Consider the following 25065-nt stretch of genomic DNA (forward strand, 5'->3'; position numbering starts at 1 on the left):
TAGGCAAGTTCCTCCAGAAGCTAAACATCAGTCCTACCCCAGACGGCAGCTATCCCACCACTGGGAAGATGATACCCCAAAGATTCCATCTTAGCCCCACACCACAGCCACTTCACACTTCTCACAGCAGCCGAGTTATGGACAACCAAAATGGTCCTCAACAGGGAAATGCAGGAAGAAAATGTGCTTTCCATATACAATGGAGCAGGTTGCGACCATGAAAGTCATCGCTGGTGTTTCACAGTACTCTTGGCAGGGACTTAGATGGGGACTCCATTCTGATACTGAAGAGAGGCATTAACAGAAGCAAAGGTCGACGATGACGGCTCTCAGGAATGCCAGATAGTATTTTAGAGGTTGTATTTAAGAATCACCTCTGATGCCCCAAAATGTACTTTCCAAGTTCGGAACCATCAAAGGTAATTTAACTATCAGCACAAAATATAACTGGGATCCCTGCTGTGTGGTCAGTACAAACACCACAAGCCTCTCAGAGTATGCTAACATAATACAAAAGTAAAACATTCACAATCCAGAAAATAAATTAACAAGTACTGTGATTATCCATAACTTCCTGTATTTCATTTACTTATCGAGATATGGTCTCACTATACAGCCCAGGCCTCAAACTCATGATTCTCCTGCCTCGTCCTCAAAAGTCCTTCATAACTTCTACTATCTTTAACAAACTGAGATATGATCCAACCTTAAACCACTACATCTTGACTCTTCCCAGTTTTTCTACTGATGGATATCAACCTTATCACCTCCTTTTCAAGTAGGAAAGCTAGAAAAACTATGGCAGCTGATACAATAGATGGTTATAACACAGGCAGGACCAAATTCTCAAAAACATTCCATACAAGCTATGTTAAGGACATGTGATTTTCCTACCCAGTTTCTATTTATTTAGCAGAATCTGTTCAGATTCAGAAAACATGATTTTAGCCATGTTCAACACTATTAAATTTAAGTACCTACATCATTCTTACATATTCAAAAGAAAGTTAAACTTAATGCAAAGCTTCAGTGTGCCAGACTCTAGAAGAACATGAAGCTCTTTAGAATATACCCTATTAACCACAGGCATTAATACACGATTTAAGAAGTCAGAATTGAAACCATGTGAGTTTTTCCAAGCTAAAAATGTAGCAAGTCATTTAGAGTAAACGTCAAAAGCTGTTTAAGTTTTTTCTTTAAGTGGCAAAAATCACAGTATTAAAAACATTTTTTAAAATGTGAGTGTAGAGTCTAAAATTGTTCACTGACACTCAAAGTACTTAAACTGAAGTTCTGCCTATGATGTTCAGTGTTTTCCAAGTATTCACAAATAGCTTACTTTTTAGGGATGCAAATACTCACTTCTTAGACTGAGTTTCAAAACTCAATCACACAGGACCCTTAAAAAAGCTTTATATTATCTTTATTTTATGTGTATAAATGTTTTAAGTCTGGGCACCAGGTGTATTCAGTGCCCCACAGAGGCCAGAAAGGGGGTTGGGTTAGCTGGGACTGAAGTTCCAGGTGGTTGTGAGCTGCCATGGAGGTGCTGGAAATTGAACCTAGGTCCTCTCTGAGCCATCTTCCTAACCCCAAGAACCAATTTCCTTAATTATTTTTTAATACATTGCAATGATCCTTAACTTTTTTTTTACTACATTTACTGGGGATAGAGACATATCGTGGACATAAGAGGGCATCTCTACTTCCATCAAGTGGACCCAGGGATTAAATTCAGGCCATGAGACCTGGGGGTAAGCATCTTTACCCACTGAGCCAACTCATCAACCTTTGTTTTGTTTTTCAACAAATTTTTCATTCTTTAGAAAAATATATATTAAAGAACCAAAACAAATACTCTTCAATATCAGGACTTTCATCAACACACATGGGATTTAAGTGATGAGGGTGCTAAGAATGTTGCTCATTTGGTAGAGTGAGTATACCTATTATGTGTGATACCCTGGGTTTGATTCCCAGCATTATACGAAACTAAGCATGGTGACAGCATGCCTGTAAACCCAGCACTCTAGAGAGGCAGGAAGATCAGAAGTTCAAGGCCATCCTTGGCTACAGAGTGAGCTCAAGGCCAGCCTGAGCTTGGACACTGTCTCAAAACACAAACAAGCCGGGCGGTGGTGGCGCACGCCTTTAATCCCAGCACTCGGGAGGCAGAGCCAGGCGGATCTCTGTGAGTTCGAGGCCAGCCTGGACTACTAAGTGAGTTCCAGGAAAGGCGCAAAGCTACACAGAGAAACCCTGTCTCGAAAAACCAAAAAAAAAAAAAAAAAAAAAAAAAACACAAACAAACAAAGAGATCGGTAAGGAACAGAAACGGAGTGTTTCTTCTTTTCAACAGAAATATACAATACATCCTTGCTTATTTACAGTAATAATTTCTTCAACAGAAGTACATATATAAATAATAGTGCAATATTATATAATGACATAAGTTATACCATTAAAATAATGTATAAAAACAAATTTTTTTTGTTCAAGATATGCATTACTTAGTAGGGCACAAAAGTAGTCAAGCAATAGGGAGATTGAATATCACTATTATGTTAGTTTTTTTTTAAACCATCATAAGTTGATTTACCACTAACAGTAAACATAAAAATTCAAGTAACCACTGCTAATGTCTATAATAATGTGGCTTGTTGAATTTAAATTAGACTTAAGGGATAAGCATTTTCAATTTTGAGAAATGGCCAACTCACTTAGGTGGTAGGCAATGAAGGTAATGAGATTTAACAAAACCTAACTGCAGCTTCAAGTGATCCAGTAGCTACTGAGACAGCTCAGGAATGAGTGACGGGAACTGCAGCAAAGGGACTCCAGAGGAGGACGCATAGAAGCCGCTGTTGTTCTGAAGCCAGTTACTGAAGCGGGCAGATAAAAACTATCTTTCCTAGGTCTCACAGAGTAAAGCAACAGCAAGGAACGCCCAGAACCCACCCCAAACTAGTGACTATAAATAACATTCTCCCCACTCCATGAGGGCTTATACCTCAGGATGAGGACAGGTGGCTGTGAACTAGACCTAGGGAACCCAAGGACACCTGAGGTTTAAAAGGACCGTGTAGTTGCTACAGGTCAGAATATGCCAGAGAGGAGAGAGAAATGGTCCTCCCTTCAGAGAGTGCAGAAATTACAGACATCTCTAACACACCGGCTACAGCAAAACAGAGAGGCCTCCTTAGATCACCTTAGCTAGGGGTAACCAGCACTCCCGAGGTCGGGAGGGGGGACCTTCCAGCTCAAAATTACTTTCTTAATTAAATGTTACTTCCTCATTTCACTGTGTTAACCTCTGCACTGAGTATTAACACATGAAGAATGTAGCTGCTGAGTCAGCACATATTAAGGCAGTCCCCAAAGTGCACCAGTGATCACGAATTCTCTCCACTATGTACTTGGGATCAAAGTGACATGCACTTTCAAAGTTTCTAACAAAGAAGCAAAATTTAGTAATTTTGTTGAATCTTCATTCATAGGTACATATTTTTCAATATTTTCTGAAGGATTGGACAGTAGACAAAGTACTTCTACAAATCAATGTATAATGGTTGTTTCAAGAAAGGAGCTCTTTTTTGTTTGTTTAAGGTGTGACTGGAAGTTGAACCAATCACTTTTGCCAAAGTATCATTTTCACTAAAAGGGTAACACACAGAAAACTATGTATTCAGACTTGTGTATTGAGCAGGCACATTTTTTAGCTGCTAGTGACAAAATACAAGTCATCAAGAAAAAAACTAGAAATTTTGTGACATTTACCCCTTTGAATGTCAGCTTCCACATTCTTGTTTATCCTGCTGACAAAAGTATAAAAGAAGCATTTTTTTTTATTTAATGCAAAGGTCTAATATTCTCCCAAAGTAGAAGACAACTAATGGATTGTAACATTCATAATAAAAAACTCCTTGATATAGTTTCAGATTCCACAATGCAATTGACCATTAGCGGCTAGCTCCCACTGGTTCTGTGGTGATGGCTCAGAGACTACGGGCATTTGTTGCTCTCACAGAGGACCAGGGGACAGTTCCCAGGACAATCATCTGTTAACTGCAGTCCCAGGGAATTAGATACCCTCTTCTGACCTTCATGAATGTGTGTGTGCATGCGTGTGTGTGTGTGTGTGTCTCATACAATAAAAAAAATCTTTAAAAAGTTTTAATTAGAGAGTGAAAGAAATTATCACTGTCAGGTTGGGGTAGCTCAGTGGTAGAGTGTCTGCTTGTCAAGCATGTCTGAGGTCCTAGGTTCAAACCCGAGAATGAAAAAAAAAAAAACCCAAAAAACAAACAAACAAAAAAAACTAAGAAACTATGTTTATCTATTGCTGCTTGTAGAGGTTTTAATACATCCTTTATTCAGCTATAAATCTGAATGTTCCTCATATATTTCAACCAAAAGTATACTTTAAGACAGATCACACAAGGAAACGGGTGTACAAACCCAGATATCTAAATCAGAGCTTATCTTACGGAGCTTTGCGTAAGTAGAAAACAATTCCACCCTACATTATTTGTCATTTTGGGAAATTTTTTCATGAAGTGTTCATGGTAATACATAAGAGTCTGTTATTTGCTAAACAAATTAATAATCATTTTTAGCATTGACTTAATACAGCATATTTGATCCAACATAAAAGTTTTCAAAATTCTGAATCATTTTTTTAAAATACAATAAGACTAAAAGTTTGAGAACAATCTGCTCTTGAATAAACCCAAGTCTAGATTCATACTAAACCAAACTCAGACAAGGTCGGCAGAGGACTGTGGAGACCAAGGCTCACTGTTAGGTTAAACACAGGAAACACTTTGGGCTCTCCACACATCTGTATTATCAACAACCAACACTAAGAACAATCCCTCCCCCTCCCCTGCCCCACTTCAGGTTGACTAGACACATGAAGAAAAAGGACAAGGTGATCTGTTTGAAAGAGGCAGGAGAAACCCATAATCATGGTGGATCTATGTTATATAAGCATAAACTCAAAGAATTAAAGAGAACTAATGCTTTAGGAAGGGAAAAGTCAGAAACTGAAAATCAAGCAGGACATTAGAGAATTGGAAAGCTGAAGGACTCTAACATCAAAACTTAATACTAATGCTACACGTAGATTTAAAGGGCATAGAAGGCACCTCAGAAACAGACCAGTATATACAAAGTCAACCCATTTCGCAACAAAAAGACATAATGATTATGGTGGTTTGAATGAGAATGGCTCCCATGAGCTCATATATTCGAATGCTTAGTCACCAGGGAGTGGAACTGTTTGGGAAGGATTAGGAAGTGAGGAGGCCTTGTTGGGGTAGGAGTGTCACTGGGGCAGGCTTTAAGGTTTCAAAAGCCCACTGCCATCTCCCCTCTCTCCTACTCTACCTGTCCGTCTGTCCCCAGGGATCAGGAGGTCCCTCTCAGCTACTGCTCCAGCACCATTCATGTATGCCTACCTGCCTGCCTGTATTACACTACTTGTCATGGTGCTAATAGACTACTAACCTTCTGAAGCTGTTAACAAGCTCCCAATTAAATACTTTCTGTAAGCTGCCTTGGTCATGGTGGCTCTTCACAGCAATTTGTGGAAAAAATCAACAAATCATGCTGGAACAGAAAAGTACTTTATAATGTCAAGGGAAAAAACAGATCAATTATTGAATAGAGATGACAGGCAGGCAGGAAGGGAAAGGAACCAAAAACTTTGTAGAGTGGTGAAAATGTTCATTTTGAAGATAGTCGTAGTTCGAGGTGAACACGATTGTTAATACAAAAAAAAAAGTACTTCAAATATTCATTTTGTTTCATTAACTAGGACTGAATGTTGCTTTTATATATATATATATTCAATAAGCTAAAGCCTTCAGAGAGTTTAGCTAGATTAGAAACATTTGATGGCAAAATTATTACAATGAAAAACAAACAGATCAATAGGTATTTTCATCAATACAACAGGGGAAAGAAACAAATATAGTGGACATGGATGGAATCAAATTCTTTCTTTTGGCACGGGGGTGGGGTGGGGGGGGTGGGGGGTGGGGTATCACAAATTCTAACATATGCCGTCAACGGCCTTACAAGTAAAACCAAACCAAAACACAAAGCATACTTAAGAGCTGATGTCCAATCACTAATAGAAGAAGCAATTGACAGGGTCAAGAAGTCTCCAAATGATCAACTCACTGATCGTGTAGAAAAACCAAACTTTGTCTCACAGACCTCCGGAACAATGGTTACCAGCAGTGACAACTCACAGACACCATGCAAAATGGACAAGGTAACAGGATACAAACTGCATGTAAGCCGTTCCTGCCAGCCTGCCTTACTCTAGATCTACTCTTCCTGTCACTGTCCCAGTTTCTAAAACCGTTCATGTTTAGTAGTTTACATTTGTCGGTCTGTATACGTGTGTGTTGGTGAAGGTGGACATGCCACGGTGTATCCCTGTGGGGGTTCTAGGGCAACTCTTTCCTTCTACCATGTGGGTTCTGGAGATCAAATCTGGGTTGCCAGGCTTGGCAGCAAGACCCTTTAGCCACAGAGCCATTTTGCTGGGACCCCCTATTATTAAACTCTTTAGTCACAGGAGATAAACTCTATGTACACCAGATTAAATTTGAGGCCTAAAATGAGTATCAGCTCTGCTTTCTCAACACACTCATGTTCACTGATATGCAAGCTTCTCTGGAGAACATGAGATAAACATTTCTTTGATGCTCAATGGTGTCTTCTGCACTGAGTGATTAGTGACATTCACTGAGTAAAGTAAGCCGCCTTCATCTTAATTAACACCCTCTGTAACACCCTCTGGAGGAACCCGAGAATGTCACTGCACAAGGCAGAGCCTAATGTGACCCACTTATAAAGCTCTTCCAAAATGGAGATGAAAGGACAAATACTCCAATGTAATGACTAGCGAACTAGGCTGGGTTTCCAGGGAAGAGTTTTAAAGTAATGGCTATATTTTAGTTTGGTCTCTTTACTCATAATTTCCCCTATATTCGTGAGATATGCTATCCTATTGGTGAAATTATTAAGGCCACTCCACGTAGTTAAAAGGAGATTTATTTAATGGTGTAACTTACAAATGAAGGGATAGGTAGGTTGAGGGTTCTGGGGAAGACTCAGCGCAGTCCGGCGGTGTTCTCTGGAGAACTCTCCTTCGTCCACCTATAGCGTCCTGGGCTCCCAGCAGCAAGAGAGCGGCATGTCCCACTCTCAGGTCTTCGGGGCCCTCCCTTGGCCCCGCCTTGTAGGCGTGATAGTTACCAAAGCCTCAATTGGGGTTGGAACTTCCAGACCAAAGCTGGAATGGCTACCCACTACACTATCCCATATCGCCTCTAGCACATGTGACCAGAGTTCCTGAAATCTGTCTAGGGAGACTAATAATCTCAACTGTTGCTTGCATCTGATTTTGGTCAATTTAAATTTTAGTTTAAATTATTACTAGCAAGAATTTCATGTGCTTGTAACACCTTAGGTATGTGAAATTACTTTATGAACAGCAATTTTATAAAATCCAAATACGGATTAAGTATTACTCACAAAGCTGGGTTTGGTGGTACACACCAATTATCCCAGTACCTGGGAGGCTGAAGTAGGAGGATTATCATTGAATTTGAGACTAGCCTAAGCTACATAATGATAATCAGGTCAGCCAAAATTACACAGTAAAGGCCTTATCTTTAAATAAATAAATAAAAAGAAAACAGTATATATATGTATACATACACAAACTCAGAAAAATTGTTTAACTGAGAAATGCTTTTAGTATAAACATATTTCAGAACTCTAATTGAAAAAAATGTAAAAAGTACCAATGTTTTATAAACATCACATACTGAAATAGCATTCTGTAGATATTGTGTTAAATGAAACAAATCAGTGACTTGGTTATCACCTATTGCTTTTTAACGTAGCTACTGGAAGTTTTACCTTCACGTGTGCTACTTAGAAGACAGGTTCTCAACTTTGAACCCACTAACCCCTGGAGCAGATATTCCCACCTGTGAGGTACTGGCTCCATCATGCTGTTACTGTGCAGGCATCTTCCTGGGCTCACAGATAAACACAGGAGCGCAGTTAATCTGATCCCTTGAGGACAAGCGAGAAGGGAGCTGTCAGCACTCCCTCCCACGTCAGGACACGGCAGCCTTCTGCCTTGCCCTCTCATCGGGTTCCTCGGGCTCCCCGGACTTCCGCCGCCGTCATCTGCCTCTTTCTCCCGGTGTCATCCTTTGTGGTGTGTAGACGGGGGACAGAGGGCTGATGACTTGGATTTAGCTTTCACTTTGCTGTCTTCAGCTTGCCGGATCTTTGCTGAAGTAATCAGCTCTTCTGTCATCGGACTGGTCTTGCTGTAGGTCCTTTACAGTAGGGAGCTATCCTGCACCTTCTAAGGTGTCTAACAACTCTGACTTAGGCGCACTAGGTACCGGCAGCAAGTCCTATTGTGACAACGAGAACTATTCCCATACACTGCTAAGAGAAAGAACCAGCCCTGGCTGAAAGGCTCTCTCTGCAGGTTCTTCGGACCCCACACTCTTCTACATACAGATACAAAGTGGAACACATCTCCAAACAGTTTTATATGCCCAGCTACTGCAATAGTTCATCTAAAGAAAAAAAAAAAAAAATCTGAGGTTTAAAACATAAAAACACGCCGGGCGGTGGTGGCGCACGCCTTTAATCCCAGCACTAGGGAGGCAGAGCCAGGCGGATCTCTGTGAGTTCGAGACCAGCCTGGGCTACCAAGTGAGTCCCAGGAAAGGAGCAAAGCTACACAGAGAAACCCTGTCTCGAAAAACCAAAAAAAAAAAAATAAAAATAAAAACACAAGTAAATAGTAAAACAGTAAAATAAGTAAAATTATTATGTCTATTTACTTTGTATTTGAAGGTCAACTTTATCAAAACTATTTTTTATTACAAGGAATACAAGTTATTTTAATAATAACATTTCTTAAAGAACAGAGAGACCTCATCAAAAAGAAAAGTGGAAGTGTGCCTGTCCTAGTTAGGGTAACTACTGCTGTGATGAAATGCCATGACCAAAGCAAGTTGGGGAGGAAAGAGCTTATTTTGGCTTACACTTCCAGGTAACAGTTCATCACTGAGAGAAGTCAGGGTAGGAACTCAAACAGGATGGGAACGCAAAGGGAGCAGGAACCCTGGCAAGAACTGATGCAGAGGCCATGGAGGCATGCTGCTTACTGGCTTGTTCACCTGCCCTTACTCACCTGCCCTCTTATAGAAAGGACTAGGACCACCAGCCCAGAGGTAGCCCCACCCACAATGAGCTGAGCCCTCTCACATCAATCATTAACTAAAATGTCCTATAGGCTTGCCTACAGCGCAATCTTATGGAGGCATTTTCTCAACTGGGGCTTCTTTCTCACAAATGACTCTCGCATAAAATTAGCCAGCACACTGCCTAAAACTGTACCGTCTTGCTGTCTCCCCTCATTTCCCATAAATAATACATTCATTGGCATCACCAGACTCTTAATTCCAAATTCTCACTAGAAAGAATTGAATTCATCTTGGCTCAGTATCTGTTAGTAGACTTTTAAAAGTTTGTCCAGGAAAGCAGAAGGCAGTACAAACAGTGGCAATCTGGAAAGGCTTAGTTCTAAAGGAAGATCACTGAGGCTGGTATCTCAATGGATAAGCAAGCGTGAGAACACATCATAAGCTCAAAACTAATGCTACAATACATAATAGATAAACATGGCAAGTCAGTGGGTTCACAAAACAAAGACTTCTACTTTATACAGCTGCACAGTATGTTTATGACAAACATTAATGTTTACTATAAATACGTATTTCTGCTCAAGCAAAAGTTATCTTCATCTATGCTGCTTGAGTATACTTACTAAAATAACACTTCAACAAGAACAAAAATTAGAGTTCTTCCTATCGGGAAAGTATTAAATAAACAAGGGCAATGTAAAACAAGTCTAATTTAGATTCTGGAATAAATAATGCCGAGACTCTAGAAATAAGCCTTAAATTGTGAAATAGTCATGAAGCACCTATTGTGCAAAATTCCAGAGCTTCAGTTAGGCCTCCAAAAAAGTCTTTAATATAAAAATGGCCCAAACTTCAAGATTCTGCTAACTCTACCATACTTTGAGAAATGACTTTATTTCACCCTATTGGACTATTTCCCTTTCTGTGTTTTATTACATATCCATTATGTAACGTTTTCCCTTGTACCTCAGTGCTCAAAAATTGGGTTCAACTGGGGGAAAAAAATCTAAATTTACATAAAAGAATTCTCCTATTTGTGATTTAATGAATTACATGCATGTCCTTTAATGTTTATAGCCTGACATTGGTATGAAATTTTATGATTAACAAGATATTATTGTGTCCCACGCTGCATAAATTTGGATTAAGTCATTTCCCCTCAATCTCTTACCTACACATCACTCTGTGAGAAAATAAGCTAAGGTTACCTTAGAATTACAGCCCAAGCCTTCTTTCTTCCCCACGTAAGTTCTGGAGGCCAGTTTCCCCTCTGTCCTAAAAAGCTCTCCTATTCCTATTACATCCAATGTCCTTTCCTAACGACCACATTAACTACCAAACACATGAAGTCATGATTCTGGAAAACAGCATGGTTCCTTCTCATGTTCCCAGTTTCCATACTCATGGATATTCTTTCAAAAGACCCCACTCAAAACTGAGCTCCAGGAGAGGCGCAAAGCTACACAGAGAAACCCTGTCTCGAAAAACCAAAAAAAAAAAAAAAAAAACTGAGCTCCAAATATCCATAGGAAGTGTGTGTTCTCACTCACTACCTAGGACTCCATGGTGTAGCACAACAAATTAAGAAAATTTCAGCCTTGACCAAAATATAGATTTCGACAGACAATGGGAATGTTTTATAGAAAATCTTATTTATACTATCATAGCTGGGAACAAAATATTAAACAATCATACTGAAGTTTACTGTCCTCTGTCTGGATCCTGTTTAGAGGCAAAGTCTAGCAGCCATCCAACTTGAAAAAGACTGGCAGACTTCAATGAGCCAAGTGCTACAGAGAGCCCATATTTTTTAAGCCTATAATATAAGGATTATACTTGGCTTTCTAGTTTAGTGAGAACCAATCCTTATCTCCAACTAGAGCTGCCTCTGAAATCCCAGACAAAGCGAGGAAACAGCTCTAATGTACAGGAACTTCAGGTAACATGATAGTATTCAATGCAACAATGCCTAAGCAAATGAGCTATTTGTCTCATGCCATTTTCAAACAATACCAAACATATGCCACACTGCCCACTGACACACTATTTTTGAACTATCATGGCCAGCCTGTTCTAAAGTAACAGAAATGTGTAATTCTTTTCACAGATAAATTTCAATATTAGGTAAAGCCCAACATCACTTTAAAAAACCTATCTTAAGCCGGGCGGTGGTGGCGCACGCCTTTAATCCCAGCACTCGGGAGGCAGAGCCAGGCGGATCTCTGTGAGTTTGAGGCCAGCCTGGTCTACAGAGCGAGTTCCAGGAAAGGCGCAAAGCTACACAGAGAAACCCTGTCTCGAAAAACCAAAAAAAAAAAAAAAAAAAAAAAAACCTATCTTGTTTTAGGCGTTGTTATTATTATTATTATTATTATTTACTTTTTCCTCTTAATTTAAGCATCTTTATTATATTTCTTGTACTAGAATGACTCAAACTAGGGCTTCCCTATGAATTCTAATAACACACAATGAGCAACTATAAGCCTATGTGTGATAGGGAGATGGTATAATTATCACTATTATCGAGAAGGCCCGCTACACAGTACCAAATTTATCAGGTCAATAGCTAAAACACACTCATCTTCTTGAAAGCATTTGAACACCAACAGGCAAGATGCTCAGTGTTTGAGTCATTGTGTCACAAGAGGAAATAATGGTGCCATTCCCTGCTGCTCTCCTTTTTAAGGGTACAGTACGATATTTTGCCAAGTGTTGTCCAAAATGTTGCACTAAAATTTAAAATACCCAAGTTCACTGTTTATATCGAAAATTGATGCAAAAAATGAAGATGAGAGTTATTCTGAAGGAAAGAAGAACAGAATAATGAAACAAATGGAATCAAATTCCCAAAGCTGGGCTGGAAAAGGCTCAGTGGTGAATTCAGTGCTCTACCAGAGGGCCTGAGTCCAGGCCCCAGGACCCACATCAGGCAGCTCACAACTGCCTAGAACTATCTCCAGGCAATCTAAGGCTCTCTCTGGCCTCCATGGTATCTGTACTCAAGTACACATACCCACCCAGGGACACATATAATTAAAAAATTAAATTCTAAAAAATTCTCAAAGCTTTGTTAAATTTTCAGTGAACTTTTCCAAGGAGCATGGCAGCCACAGGGAATGAAGGTTCTTCGTAACTCATTTATGGATGACACATGAACAGATAATGTGACAGAATAAGTCAGGAGTCCTCGTGGAGTAGCCCAGGAGCTAAAGCGGCCGTGGCTCTTATTCAAGGCTGTAGCTCTCCAGGCCATTAGCCTGGCGTGATTCAGGTCCACACAGCCACTTAACGGAAGTCCTACTTGCTTCCCCTTCCACCTGAGGACTGTTAATGAGCTCACAGGTGCACAGACACAGAAAGTAGATAGACAAGCAAACATTTACAAACAGTTACAAAGACACTGACTGCAAAATAATGGTTATGCACAGTCTTACATTTATTCAAGAAGAAAGCCAACTTGCATACTAAAGAGATGGAAACACTTGTTTACTGGTACAATAAGGGGCATTTTGCCCAAGTGGCCATGGGGTGTACATCAGTTAAGATGCTGGGAGGTAAAGGTTTAAAAAAAAAAATCAAGATCTCCCCCACTGGATAGTAAATTCAAGGCCAGCCTGGGCTACTGGAAGACCCTGTCTCAACAAAACAAAACACATATGTGCGCACACACACACAAAATCACTTTACTTAATATCTGATACAAGTCAGACTTGTCACACTGTCAACATCTTTCAGAGATATCAATATTTTGGTTTATAATCATCAATGCTGAGAATGTTGCTTAGCATAAATATGCACCACCAAATGGCAGATGTTTAGGACCATTTCAGAAACTGATGAAAATTGTCCTATCCCAAAATAAAATTCATTGAATACGTTTTATGAAACTCAAGTCAGCAACTCAAACAGCAAATTTTTAAATTTTTTAATGATTTATTTTTATTCCATGTGCATTGGTATTTTTCTTGCACGTATGTCTGTGTGAAGGTGTCAGATATTCTGGAGTTACAGACAGTTATGAGCTGCCATGTGGGTGCTGGGAATTGAACCCAGGTCCTCTGGAAGAGCAGTCAGTGCTCTTAATCACTGAGCCAGCTCTTCAGCCCCTCAAATAATTTTTAAAATCAAATATTCTAACATAATATAGTTCAAGCATGCTAATTTGGTACATGCTGAGGGAAGACAGTGGGGAAATATTAAGGCCTTTGTTTTCTTAAGTAATTAAACTATTGTGTTTCTGTAAGAGGGGAAAACATGTAAATTCTGTACATACAGTAAGAAGACTATAACAACATGTGATAGCCTCAAGTCTGAGCCCACATGTTTCAGGCAGCGTTCATGATGGGAGTACAGTGTAAAGTATGGATGTTGTTGTGATCAGAACTAAGGCTACAGTGAAGTCACAAGACACAACATGTGAAAGCATGGCAGAACCATCAAGGTGTCGTTTTTGAATTAATTTTTGGTTACTGTGCATCCAGAAAGTTTTAGTGCTGCCAAGTTTTCCACAGCCCTCTCCATTCAGATTATATGGCCCCACATGGGGTTGCCACCCACAGTTTATAAAGCTAAGCTGTAGAGCATTAGTTATGAAAGAGTGACATGACAAATCAGAAATGACTGATCAAAACAACACTGTCTACAAAATTATTGAAAGCTTTAAAGTTACACTGTATTAAACCATGCCCCAATTTATAACATATAAAGTATACATTGAAATAAAACAATGTAGAGGGTTGGGGATTTGGCTCAGTGGTAGAGTGCTTACCTAGCAAGCACAAGGCCCTGGGTTTGGTCCTCAGCTCCGGAAAAAAAAAAAAAATGTAGAATCCATGGAACAACCATTTTATATAAAATGATTATGATCATGGTAACTATGCCCAACTATGTCCCGAGAGAATTGTACAATTACCTATTTCTACAGCCTCACTGTCCCTATGGCAGCCAAGACCCAGATACCCTCATCAAGCACCTGCAGGATGACTATGATCATTGGTAAACTGACTACTAAGGAGAACATATCCATCTAGACAGACAGAAGAGGAGGTCTGACAGTCATGAGTGAACTTTCTAGCTCTTCTTTGATGAACATCTGCGGCTTCTAAAACTACTTCTGAGGGGATTAAACTCTCCCACTCCCACAAGTGAGTTTAGGTTTCAGTTCTCTGAGAAGGACAAAACAGGTGTCTCTCCCACAAAGGGTCATTCATCCACAATGGCCTTACATTCAGGGACAAGGTCTGAGCCAGCCTCACAATAATGTCTCAAGGACAAATCCAGCAACCCCTTCTGGGTCATGTCCAAACTTGCCCAAACTTGTGTAAGTATGTCCAAAAGTGATAAGACTAAACCTCAGCCAGTTAAAAGTATACTAATATAACCACTGCTTGTTTACCCAGCCATACTGGAGATGATCCAACGCCCTGAAACTCCCCTTAGCTGTGCTTAAAAGGAGCCCCTCTCGGGGTCGTCGCCATTTTGTACAGGTGAATGACCCCATACATGCTGGAATATTAATAAAGGCTCTTTGCTCTTACATACTATCTGAGTCCGTGGTCCTCCTGCAGCGTTTCCCTGGACCCTACACTTTTAGGGATAAAACCCAGAGAACTGTATTATTCTTTGAAATATGACATTTAAACCAGCAGAAGATAGTACTGCTGTTTTAATAATAAAATCCCAAAGGAGCCCAACACTGTGTCTACACTCCTCTCCCATCCTCACGTCACTCCAAGTTTCAGGGTATGATCTTCACCAAAGTAAAGGAACAGTGGAAATCAGCAGATAACTTTATACCACAGTCGTTTACATATATGTATGTATGTATCTTTCTAGATAACATGTGTGTAAATAAATAGAGTTACAAGAAACCCAGAGAAGAAAACCACTGCGGGGAAGAGTTACATAGAAACTTGGCTAGTCCCATGATTGCAGCATGATTAACAACAGTCAGTCTCCATGCCAATCAATAGCTGAATGGTTAACTGTGGCACATATGCACAACGGAGTTTTAGTCAGCCCTAAAGAATAAAATTATGTCATTTGCAGAAAAATGGATGGAACTGGACATCATCATGCTAAGCAAAATAAGCCCCAAACTCAGAAAGAATCTGTCCTCTCAGATGCAGAATCCAAAATTCAATATATTCTATTTTATTTTACTTTTTTAAGACAGGGTTTCTCTGTGTACCCTTGGCTGTCCTAGAACTCACTCTGAAGAGACCAGGCTGGCCTGGAACTCAGAGATCTGCCTGCCTCTGCCTCCTGAGTGCTACGATTAAAGGTGTACGCCACCACTGGTTGGCTAAAATACATTGTATGTATACACACATATATGTAAGATGAAAGTAGAAGACAGTCTGCACTGTGAGGAAGGCATCTAAAGCAAGTAGGGAGGACGATACAAGAGAGAGCAGTGAGAGGGAATGATCAACGTGGTAAACGTCTTTCATACACAGAATAAATAGAAACCTAAGTAGATTTATATCCACACACATCTATATGACATGAAAGCAGAAGTGGAACTATTTGGCAGAGGAAGGTGACCAGCACGAAGGGAGAGGAGGACAATGGAGGGTAACCAGGGGAGATACGAGTAAAGTACAATAATACACACTTACAAAATTGCCATAATGAAACCCATTATTTTGTACACTAACTAAAAAAAAAAACAATAAAAATCTTGTTTAAAATCTGGTTTCAGTTTGGAAGAAAAGATGGAGATTTAAAAGAAATTATTTTTTACGATTAAAATATAGTCTTAAATAAGTTCCCACCAAGAACAAAGGAACTTCGATTCTCAATCCCAAATTACGTTTTTTCACTGATATTCCTATAAGGTGTAGTACCACTAGACACAGGATACTGTACTCTTTAAATGAGATTTTAGTTATTCAAATACCTAAGGGAAGGATTAAGCACAGGGTTAAATCAGATGTGTGACACACGCCCATAATCCTAATGCTAGAGAACCTGAGGCGAGAGGACAGCCATAGCTTGAGGCCAGCTTGGGCTACATGATGAGTACCAAGACAGCCTGAATTACACACCAAGACTCCCTCTCAAATTCCAAGGCCAAAACAAGACAAAAACAGGTTAAATCATGACCTAGGACTTGTCAATGTCTTTTTAGATATGATACCTAATTGGGCACTAAATGCAACTAAAAATATTTTGGGTAACAACCATCTATAACTTTAATTCTTATCTGCCACGTAAAGTAATGTATATTCCCAGGTTCCAGAAACTAAAATATGGACATTTCTGGGCTATCCTTCTGTCTTTAATTCCAATAGTATCTGAAGAGGATTTGTTTCAAGACTTCCTAATTAAAAAAAAAAAAAATCAGCCGGGCGGTGGTGGCGCATGCCTTTAATCCCAGCACTCGGGAGGCAGAGCCAGGCGGATCTCTGTGAGTTCGAGGTCAGCCTGGACTACCAAGTGAGTTCCAGGAAAGGCGCAAAGCTACACAGAGAAACCCTGTCTCGAAAAACCAAAAAAAAAAAAAAAAATCAAAATTCACTGGTGTTGTTTTTGCAAATAATGTGCATCCTATATATTATTTAGTCATCTATAGATTACTTACTTGTCCCTAATATAATGCAAACACTAAGCAAGCAAATTGTTATGGTTTAGAAGATAAGATAAAAAAATCTACATTTTCAGTAAAGAAAATGGCCTCCAAAACGTCCAATCTGCAGTTGAATAAATCTATGAATAAGGAATCTCTAGATACAGAAAGCCTACCGTGTATAGCATCACTTCTTATGGTCAGAAACATCTAGAAATACAGCTATAACACCTTACATAACACTCCAACAGCCAGTGCTATTTCTACAAACACTAGCAAAGGAAAAAGAAATACAACAGTCTCGCTATTTTCATTTGACAAAGCAACTATGTCACAGAAAGCAATCCATCCCAAACAAAAATGCCTCCTAATGGGTGATACAAGAGTAATCTCCAGGTCCATGAACTCCTGTTTCATGGTTCTGTCCAGCAGATCACGACCATTCCTCAACTACTCGGTGAGTAAAATCTTTGCTATGACTGACAATTCCGTATTTTACCAATTGACAATTTAACAAGCCTGGTAGTTGAGTTGATGCTGCCTAATTTCCGAATATGTATGCATACACATGTGTACAAAGACAAATTACATATAAACAAGACTAAACCGTAACACTGTTTTAACTTGTTTTCTGAATAAAGGATCCTATTGCAGTTGACAGTGTATTTGGCTGAATATATCTGAGCTTAGCAGGTGGAATGATCGAAGCTAAGGAATGCCACTTACTTTCTATACAGCAAAGAAAGAGGCAGAAGAGAGAAAACAAATACTGAAGCTTTAATGGGAAAAACACCAAAAATTCTATTACATGTTGAAGAATCAACTGAGATCTGATTTGGGATGCAAAGATGAGAATTACAGTTAATTGTTTTTACTAGTTCATTTAAATAACCAACTTAATTTTATGTTATTATGTGATATTAACTTTAAATAGTTTGCCTAATCTCTTCCTAGACTTCAAGTTTAGGGGCTTTCATGAGGCCTGTATGTGGTAGTGCACACCTTTAATCCCAGCAATTGGGAGGCAGGGGCAGGAGGCTCTTTCAGAGTTCAAGGACAGTATGGTCTACATAGTGAGTTCCAGGACAGACAGGAATAAATACATAAAGAGACCCTATCTCAAAAAGACTATTATGAAACTATCACCAGATCTTATTTCCTCTTGCATTTTGAGTAAATATAAATACATCTGAATCAAATCATATAATGCAACAGGAAAATTACATCAGACTGTGTAATTTTCAAATAAGTAGAGGTAGCTATAAACTATGGAACATATCTTATTTAGATATCACACTACAGATACAATCATATCATACTAAGGATTTGTGTTATTTCATTTTATCCTTACAAATGTATGGTGGTGTTCTTATGCCTAATTCAGTCCCAAAACAGCTAACTCACAAAAAGACCCAGGTCTTTTTCTCTTTGACTTCAACCACCATGAGAAAATGCCATTGAGCCTAGAAAAAACACCTAACTGTTGTTGCTTGAATTTGGGACTCTTAAGAAAAGAGTCTCTGCCAGACACAGAACAAAGAAAACCAACAACTGTTGAACGAACAAAGCAAACAAGCAAATAACTGGAGCTTTGTTCCAAACATCCTAGTGTTGGGATTAAAGTTTGAGGCCAACCTAGTCTCCATGAGTTCCAGGACAGCCAAAAGTACATAGTGAGACCCTGTCTGAAAAAAACCAAGCATCCTGTCACACACACACTACTTAGCCTTTCTTACTCATCAATAGCTAAGGAACTGCTTTTTACCAAAGAGAATTACAGGTTAATCCATTTCTGCCAATGGTCTTCGGGCTCTGATGTTGTAAACATTGGCTATTCTTTTTTCTGCGTTACTTTACATTCTGCTCTACATTTGGGGATATTTCCCACAGATCATCCAGACTACGAGCATGTTCTTTAATTCATCTATTGAGATAGTGTGTGTGTGTATATGTGTCTAATATATGTGTGCAAGAGCATGTGGAAGACAGAGGTTGACATCAGAATGTTCCTCAACTGCTTCTCCATCTTATTTTCTGGCACAGTGTCTCTCACTAAACCTGAAATATATTGTTTCTTCTTGGCTGTCTGGCCAGCAGGCATCCATGATCCTCCTGTCCCCCTTCTGCCCCCAGCACTGGGATTAGAGAAGCATGCTACCATGCCCAGCTTATATGGGTGCTGGAAATCTGAATTCAGGTCCTAATTGCTTGCACAGCAAGCCACCTCCCTAGCCCTTGAATGATTTACTTTGAAACAAATTAGGTTCTTAGGCTCCAAAGGTCTCCTACATTTAATTTTCCTAGAAGGAGAGGTATATGTGTACATGTGTTTAACCTCAGTGTATATCTGGTATTTTTAAGCAACCCCAGGGACACACACACACACACACACACACACACACACACACACACACACACACACTATTCTCTAGATCTTCCACTATGGTTGACACAAGCTGTTATTTTTTGCTGGGAGCCATAGAAATACGAAGTAGGAATTCAGCTGACTATGGCAAAAGTTAATACCTGGAAGAAGCCAAGGGCCTTCTGGAGTTAAAGCCACGGTTCAAGGAGTCTTGGTGATATTGGTTCTTGAATACTCAGCCATTTTCCTGCAATGAATTTCTTGTATGCTACTGTAGCTTCTCCATTTCTAGAACAACGTGTTGATCATTCATTGGGCACAATTTCCCCATTAGTATTGGAATATTTGGACAACCTTCTCCCAACTGTGCTACAATGGACACAGTCAAGACCCCTAATTTCAGGCATTTCTGTAATTGTTGTCATTAGCAACATCCGGCCAGGACCTTCTCCAGATGAAAGTATCTTATGTGAGAAACTCCCCAGACTTTCTAAGAACAGACCATCCGTCAGAGAAGGTAAAGATTGACACTGACAACTGCCCAGGCCAGGCGGATGTGCTAGTTAAGCTTAACTTTCTCCGTTTCCAAATCTTATCTCTAGTTCTAGATCTCCCTTTAACACAAGTACCAGGTGCATCTAGCTATGACACAGGTTGCCTATCGACCAAGCATACTTCCCCTGCCCTGCCAGAAAATGGAGGTAGCCAAGATGTCTTGGACAGGTAAGAGGACAGGAAAAAAGAAGGCAGTTTTATTTTCACCCACGACTTAGTGACTTATAGGCTCTTAACACTTCAGCTAACCACTTTTTTTTTTCTAAGACAGGGTTTCTCTGTGTAGCTTTGCGCCTTGCCTGGAACTCACTTGGTAGTCCAGGCTGGCCTCGAACTCACAGAGATCCGCCTGGCTCTGCCTCCCGAGTGCTGGGATTAAAGGCGTGCACCACCACCGCCCGGCCAAGCTAACCACTTCTAAGAACATAGTTTGAGCACATAAAATCCCCTTTGCTTAGATATTAACCAAATTTAGCTTCTAGTTGATTCATTTCCCTGGTAGTCACTTCCCTGTTGGGTTGCAGATGATGGCTGATAATTACTGCTCTTTTGTGTGATCTTATTGCCCCTCCTTTTGACCCTGAGGGAATTCAAGCCTAGTGACCTTGCCTTAGCCAAAGCATTGCTATTGCGTGGGTATATAACTGTAAACCTCAGAGACTTGAGGAGGACTAGATTGGAAGAGAACTAGATTGGAGGATTAGAAGAGAGAACTAGAGGGATGAGATGGAAGATGAGGAAGAACAAGATGAGAAAGGAGATGGGAGAGGAGCTAAGACGGGAAAGAACTAGAGGAAGGAATTAAGACAGCACTTAGAGGGAACAGCAGAAAAATGTAGAGAGAAATCAGCAAGAAAGGAGCTAAATAAGAGAGCAGAATAGAAGCTGTGGAGAGAGAGAACTGACTCAGAAGAATAAAGTGGATGGACTAAGAGTTTCATGTACATAAATTTATTTGAGTATCCCTCAGATTAATTAATCCGCCACTGGTAGCATCTCTTCTGGAATTCTGGGAGAAGGCTATCGAGGGGCTGGAGCCCACTAGTGTTCGATAATTTTTCATTTAGCTTACAAAGCTTCTGGACTAGATGCTGAAGTATCCAAACAGTAAGAATCCTGTATGTGTTAGAAAACCATGCAGCCCTACATCCTTAGAATTCTTTGATGTCAGGCTGGCAAGATGGCCCAGTAGGTAAGCACACACTTGTTATGTAAGCCTTGTGACCTGGGTTTGATCCTCAAAATACATGTAAATGCAAAGAGAACAAACACTACCAAGTGGCTGTTGGGTCTTCACACACACCATGACACATGATGAGCATACATGTGTGTGCAAATACACACAGACACAGACACAAAGACAGACAGAAAGACACACACACACACACACACACACACACACACGCACGCACGCACACTCGCACACACGCGCACACACACGTACACGCACACATGAAAATGCATAAACTAAGCCCTTAAAATGCACCATTTGCTATGGAACCAGCAAGTTATCCCACCCCAGATCACTCAAGTCTTTAGAGGGGGATCTTGAGAATCTCAGAGTATAGGATTAGATGGCACATATATAAAAAAACATAAAAAAGGTGATAAATATCAAAGTTTACCTCAAATTGAAAGGACAGGAAGGTATAGAATCAACCTCAGAAAACAATACTCCACACAGTAGGAGGAAATTAACTGTTCTTTAGTAGGCACACCACGCCCAGGCCTCTACTAGACCTGAAGCACAAATCTATCGCTACAAACAATTCTTTAATATCATCCTTCACAACTCTATGGTCAAGATTCCTCCATTACAGAACAGGACACCTAGCTACCAGATGTCACCCTAGCCAGGAATGGAAAGAAGCATATCTGACCCCACCAGTTTCTGTATTCACATGGCACGTGCTCAATAGACACTTATTTAATTTTCTGGAAACTATATTCTGAGGATAGGAAGAAATAAACAAGCTTTAAAGAGAAAATGCTGGTTTCTAAAGTACATTTGAGTTGTTATATGCAGTAGAAGAATGTCATAAACATTCTAGTGAACCCCATTATCTCTACCTTAAGCAGTTCATTTAATTTTACAAGCACTTAAAGCTGAAGTTTACAAAAATACTCTGTATTTCCTTCTTTTATGACAGCTAAAAAACAGCAGTGAAAGAAACAGATTAAAAACTGTGTGTTCACAAGACTTCTTCAAATATCAGTAAAGGAAAGCACCTCACATAGAAGTTAAAGTTCAGCTCTTAACAACGGCAGTACTAGTAATTAATAAAAGGCATTATTATTACTGAATGTGTACTATACCTGCTACCCTTCCAAGTACCACCGTTAATATTGTCAATTTGGTAATGAACAACGTGAATTATGTAGACTACTCCTTTCTGAACATCATGAAACATGGTGATTAAGTAAGTAGCTGCTGGTCGCACGGTGGAAAACTAGGGAGTTGAGGAGATCAAAGCAGAGCCCATGCCCTTAGCATCTGCCCTGATGCTTTCCAAGGTGGTCGCAATATGACTGCTCTACCTTTATGACTATCAAATGTTTGCTCTTCTACTTGAATACAGAGACGTATTAGTTCTAAATCATCAGGGTAGCATTCTATCAACTAGGTAAAAACATTGTTAAAGTCAACTTTATACACTAGCCTCAAAACTACCAGCTTTGAACAAGGTTTCCAATGATTGTGTCCAGCTGTGCCACACAAGAATATTTCAGAATGTCTTAACTATGCTTGAATTCATGAAGTGTAACATATTCTATCGGAGGGTTTCCAAGGGCACACTAAGAGGCCCCCAAGAGTTAAATATAGACTCTTCTCTACAGTCAATCTTTTTAAGTTGTGTTTTTCTATTTGTGTGTTTGTAGGCCAGGTCTCACTATGTAGAGCAGGCTGGCTTCAAACTTAAGAAATCCACCAGTCTCTGCCTCTCAAGTGCTGGGATTAAAGGCGTGTGCACCACCATGCCAGGCTAGTCCATCTTGATTCCCACAGCTATACTACATACTTTAACAGTAGCTACCCCTTGGTTATATTTTGATAACAGTTTCAAAAGTGCTCCTCTCCTTTCAACTTTTATACTTCTCAAGAACTTAAACTGAGGGCAGGCAATGTGTACAGAGCCTGTTAAGGACTGCAGGGACTGGTGGCTGCAGGGACGCATTCTTTAAGGTCTTATAAGTCCTCCATCTAGATTTTTTCATGAGAACCAACACTAAAGAAGGCATTTTCACTCTCTATTTTTTGGTACAAAGATTAAGAGGGAGAAAGGATATTAACTTCAAAAAAAATAATGTACTGACACTGAAAATTTCAGAGAGGTACAAACAGAAAAACAGTGCAGCGGAGGCTAGAAAGGACGATTTTAGACACTGAAGAGAGCATACCATTTTGTGACAAGTGACTAAAAAAAGTCTAATAGATACGAGGTGTCGGGGGCAGTACTGATAGAGACGCTGAATGTCCCCATTAGGCAACAACAAGTATCCAGCTCAGCAACAGTTCTCACATACAAAAGAGCAAGTCAGAGCGCCAGGATCAGAGAGCATGTTCAGTGCTAAATTCAGGCACTCAGGCTTGGCAAGGTAACTGTGCAAACTAAGTGGACAGGACATGACTGTTAGTACAAGGCCTGGAAGGAAAAGAGACAATCACCTGAACGTAAGTAACAGATGGCAAGGCACTAAAGGATAGTCCAAATAAATAAATAAATACATAAAAAGCCAAAAGATGCTGAAGTGACTACAGATGATGGCAGAGAACTTGACAGAAAAATTACAATTTCAGGAAAATTGAAAATATACTGGAGACCAGAACAAAGGGCTATGAGGGAACAGTCGTAATCACTATTTAGGGACAATTTTAGCCAGAACATGTTAAAAACGGCCTATCTACCTTAGCACAAAGAAAACATTGTATGAAAATGCTGACATCCACAAAGAGACAGCAGAACCACTATTCTGTCATCCAGAACGAATCCAAAGGCGGCCATGGGCTAAACACATCTCAGTCATCTGAAGGATGAAGAAACAGATGATGCCCTGGGGAGGCAAAACACTTGGCTTCTAAGAGTCTTGTTTTAGATTTTGAAATAAAAATGTTAATGCAATAAAGCAAAATCTAAACATGTAAAAATATATATAATGAGAAACAGTAATTGACTACAAATTCATATCAATTAGAAGTTACTTAAAATGGTTGGAAAGCTAAATTCTGTCTGTAATTGTTTTCTTGCAGATCGAGTTTGCTTTTTATTATCGTAATAAACATCAAACCCAACCTAGGGAGGACAGGGTTTATTTCATTTTACAGTCCATCATGAAGGGCAATCAGGGCAGGAAGAACTACAGACCATGGAGGAATGCTTCTTACTGGCTTGCTTTCCATGGCTTGCTAGCAAGCCAATTTCCTCATCCCGCCCAGGACCCCCTGCCCAGGGATGGCACTGCCCATAGTGGGCTGGGTCTCTCACACATTGTTAATCAAGGAAATGCCCCCATAGACTTGCTACAGGGCCAAGCTCATAGAGCATTTCTCTACAGAAGTTCCCGCTTTCTAGATGATCCTAGCTTGTGTCAAGTTGACGAGAGCAAAACAAAAAACAATCACTAACCAACACACATGATAGTACAGTTTATCTTTGAACTACTGGATTGGAAACACATACTCAAGGCTTTCCAGTAGTAGTAAACCAATCGGGGTTCAATTTTAGCAAATTAAAGACATCTGTCACAGTATTTGATGGCTTCTTCTGAATCAACCTACAGTATGCAACTATTGTACTTCATGGCTCTCTGTGACAAAAGGTTGGATGCAGCTGTCCAATGAGAAACTTAAGTTAACTACATGTGACCAGAACAATCAACCAGCTCACACCGAGTTGCCTCGTTGAGAGATCTAATGTGAATCTTGTTCTTATCACCTTTGGATCCAGCTCCCTACTTCCCTTTGATAGATACACCTTTACCCAAGTCTTATAAAAACCCAAGAGAGCTTTCAGTTAAAGCTGACTGCAGACTTAGATGGCAGCAGTAATACTCACCAATACAGACATCGATCTTCCCTTTAATGGCAGCTTCATGCAGAGGAGTGTAGTTCCAATTATCTCTGGCATTCGGATCTGCTCCTTGGCACAGTAACAGGCTCACAACCTCAGCGTGGCCAAAAGAACAAGCATTATGGAGTGGGATGAGACCCCCGTCATCACGAGCGTGGACATTAGCACCCATCTGCAGCAAGTGTTCTACGACATCCTTCCTCCCAAAACCTGGAGAAGAGAGGAAGAAATGTTTTATACACAACATCC

The 25065-nt window shown here is 40.0% G+C and overlaps 1 protein-coding gene across 1 annotated transcript in view; it reads right to left on the bottom strand.

Annotated features, from left to right (window-relative positions):
* Tnks (tankyrase) overlaps positions 1 to 25065 on the bottom strand; it is a 148886-nt gene that overhangs the window by 102358 nt on the left and 21463 nt on the right. Inside the window, exon 2 of the mRNA XM_052752011.1 lies at positions 24802 to 25026. Within this exon, the coding sequence (XP_052607971.1) occupies positions 24802 to 25026 (225 nt within the window). The remainder of the gene's footprint in view (positions 1 to 24801; positions 25027 to 25065) is intronic.

Source organism: Peromyscus californicus, unplaced genomic scaffold (genome assembly GCF_007827085.1).
Source record: "Peromyscus californicus insignis strain IS unplaced genomic scaffold, ASM782708v3 Scaffold_23__1_contigs__length_62951481, whole genome shotgun sequence".
Taxonomy (NCBI): domain Eukaryota; kingdom Metazoa; phylum Chordata; class Mammalia; order Rodentia; family Cricetidae; genus Peromyscus; species Peromyscus californicus.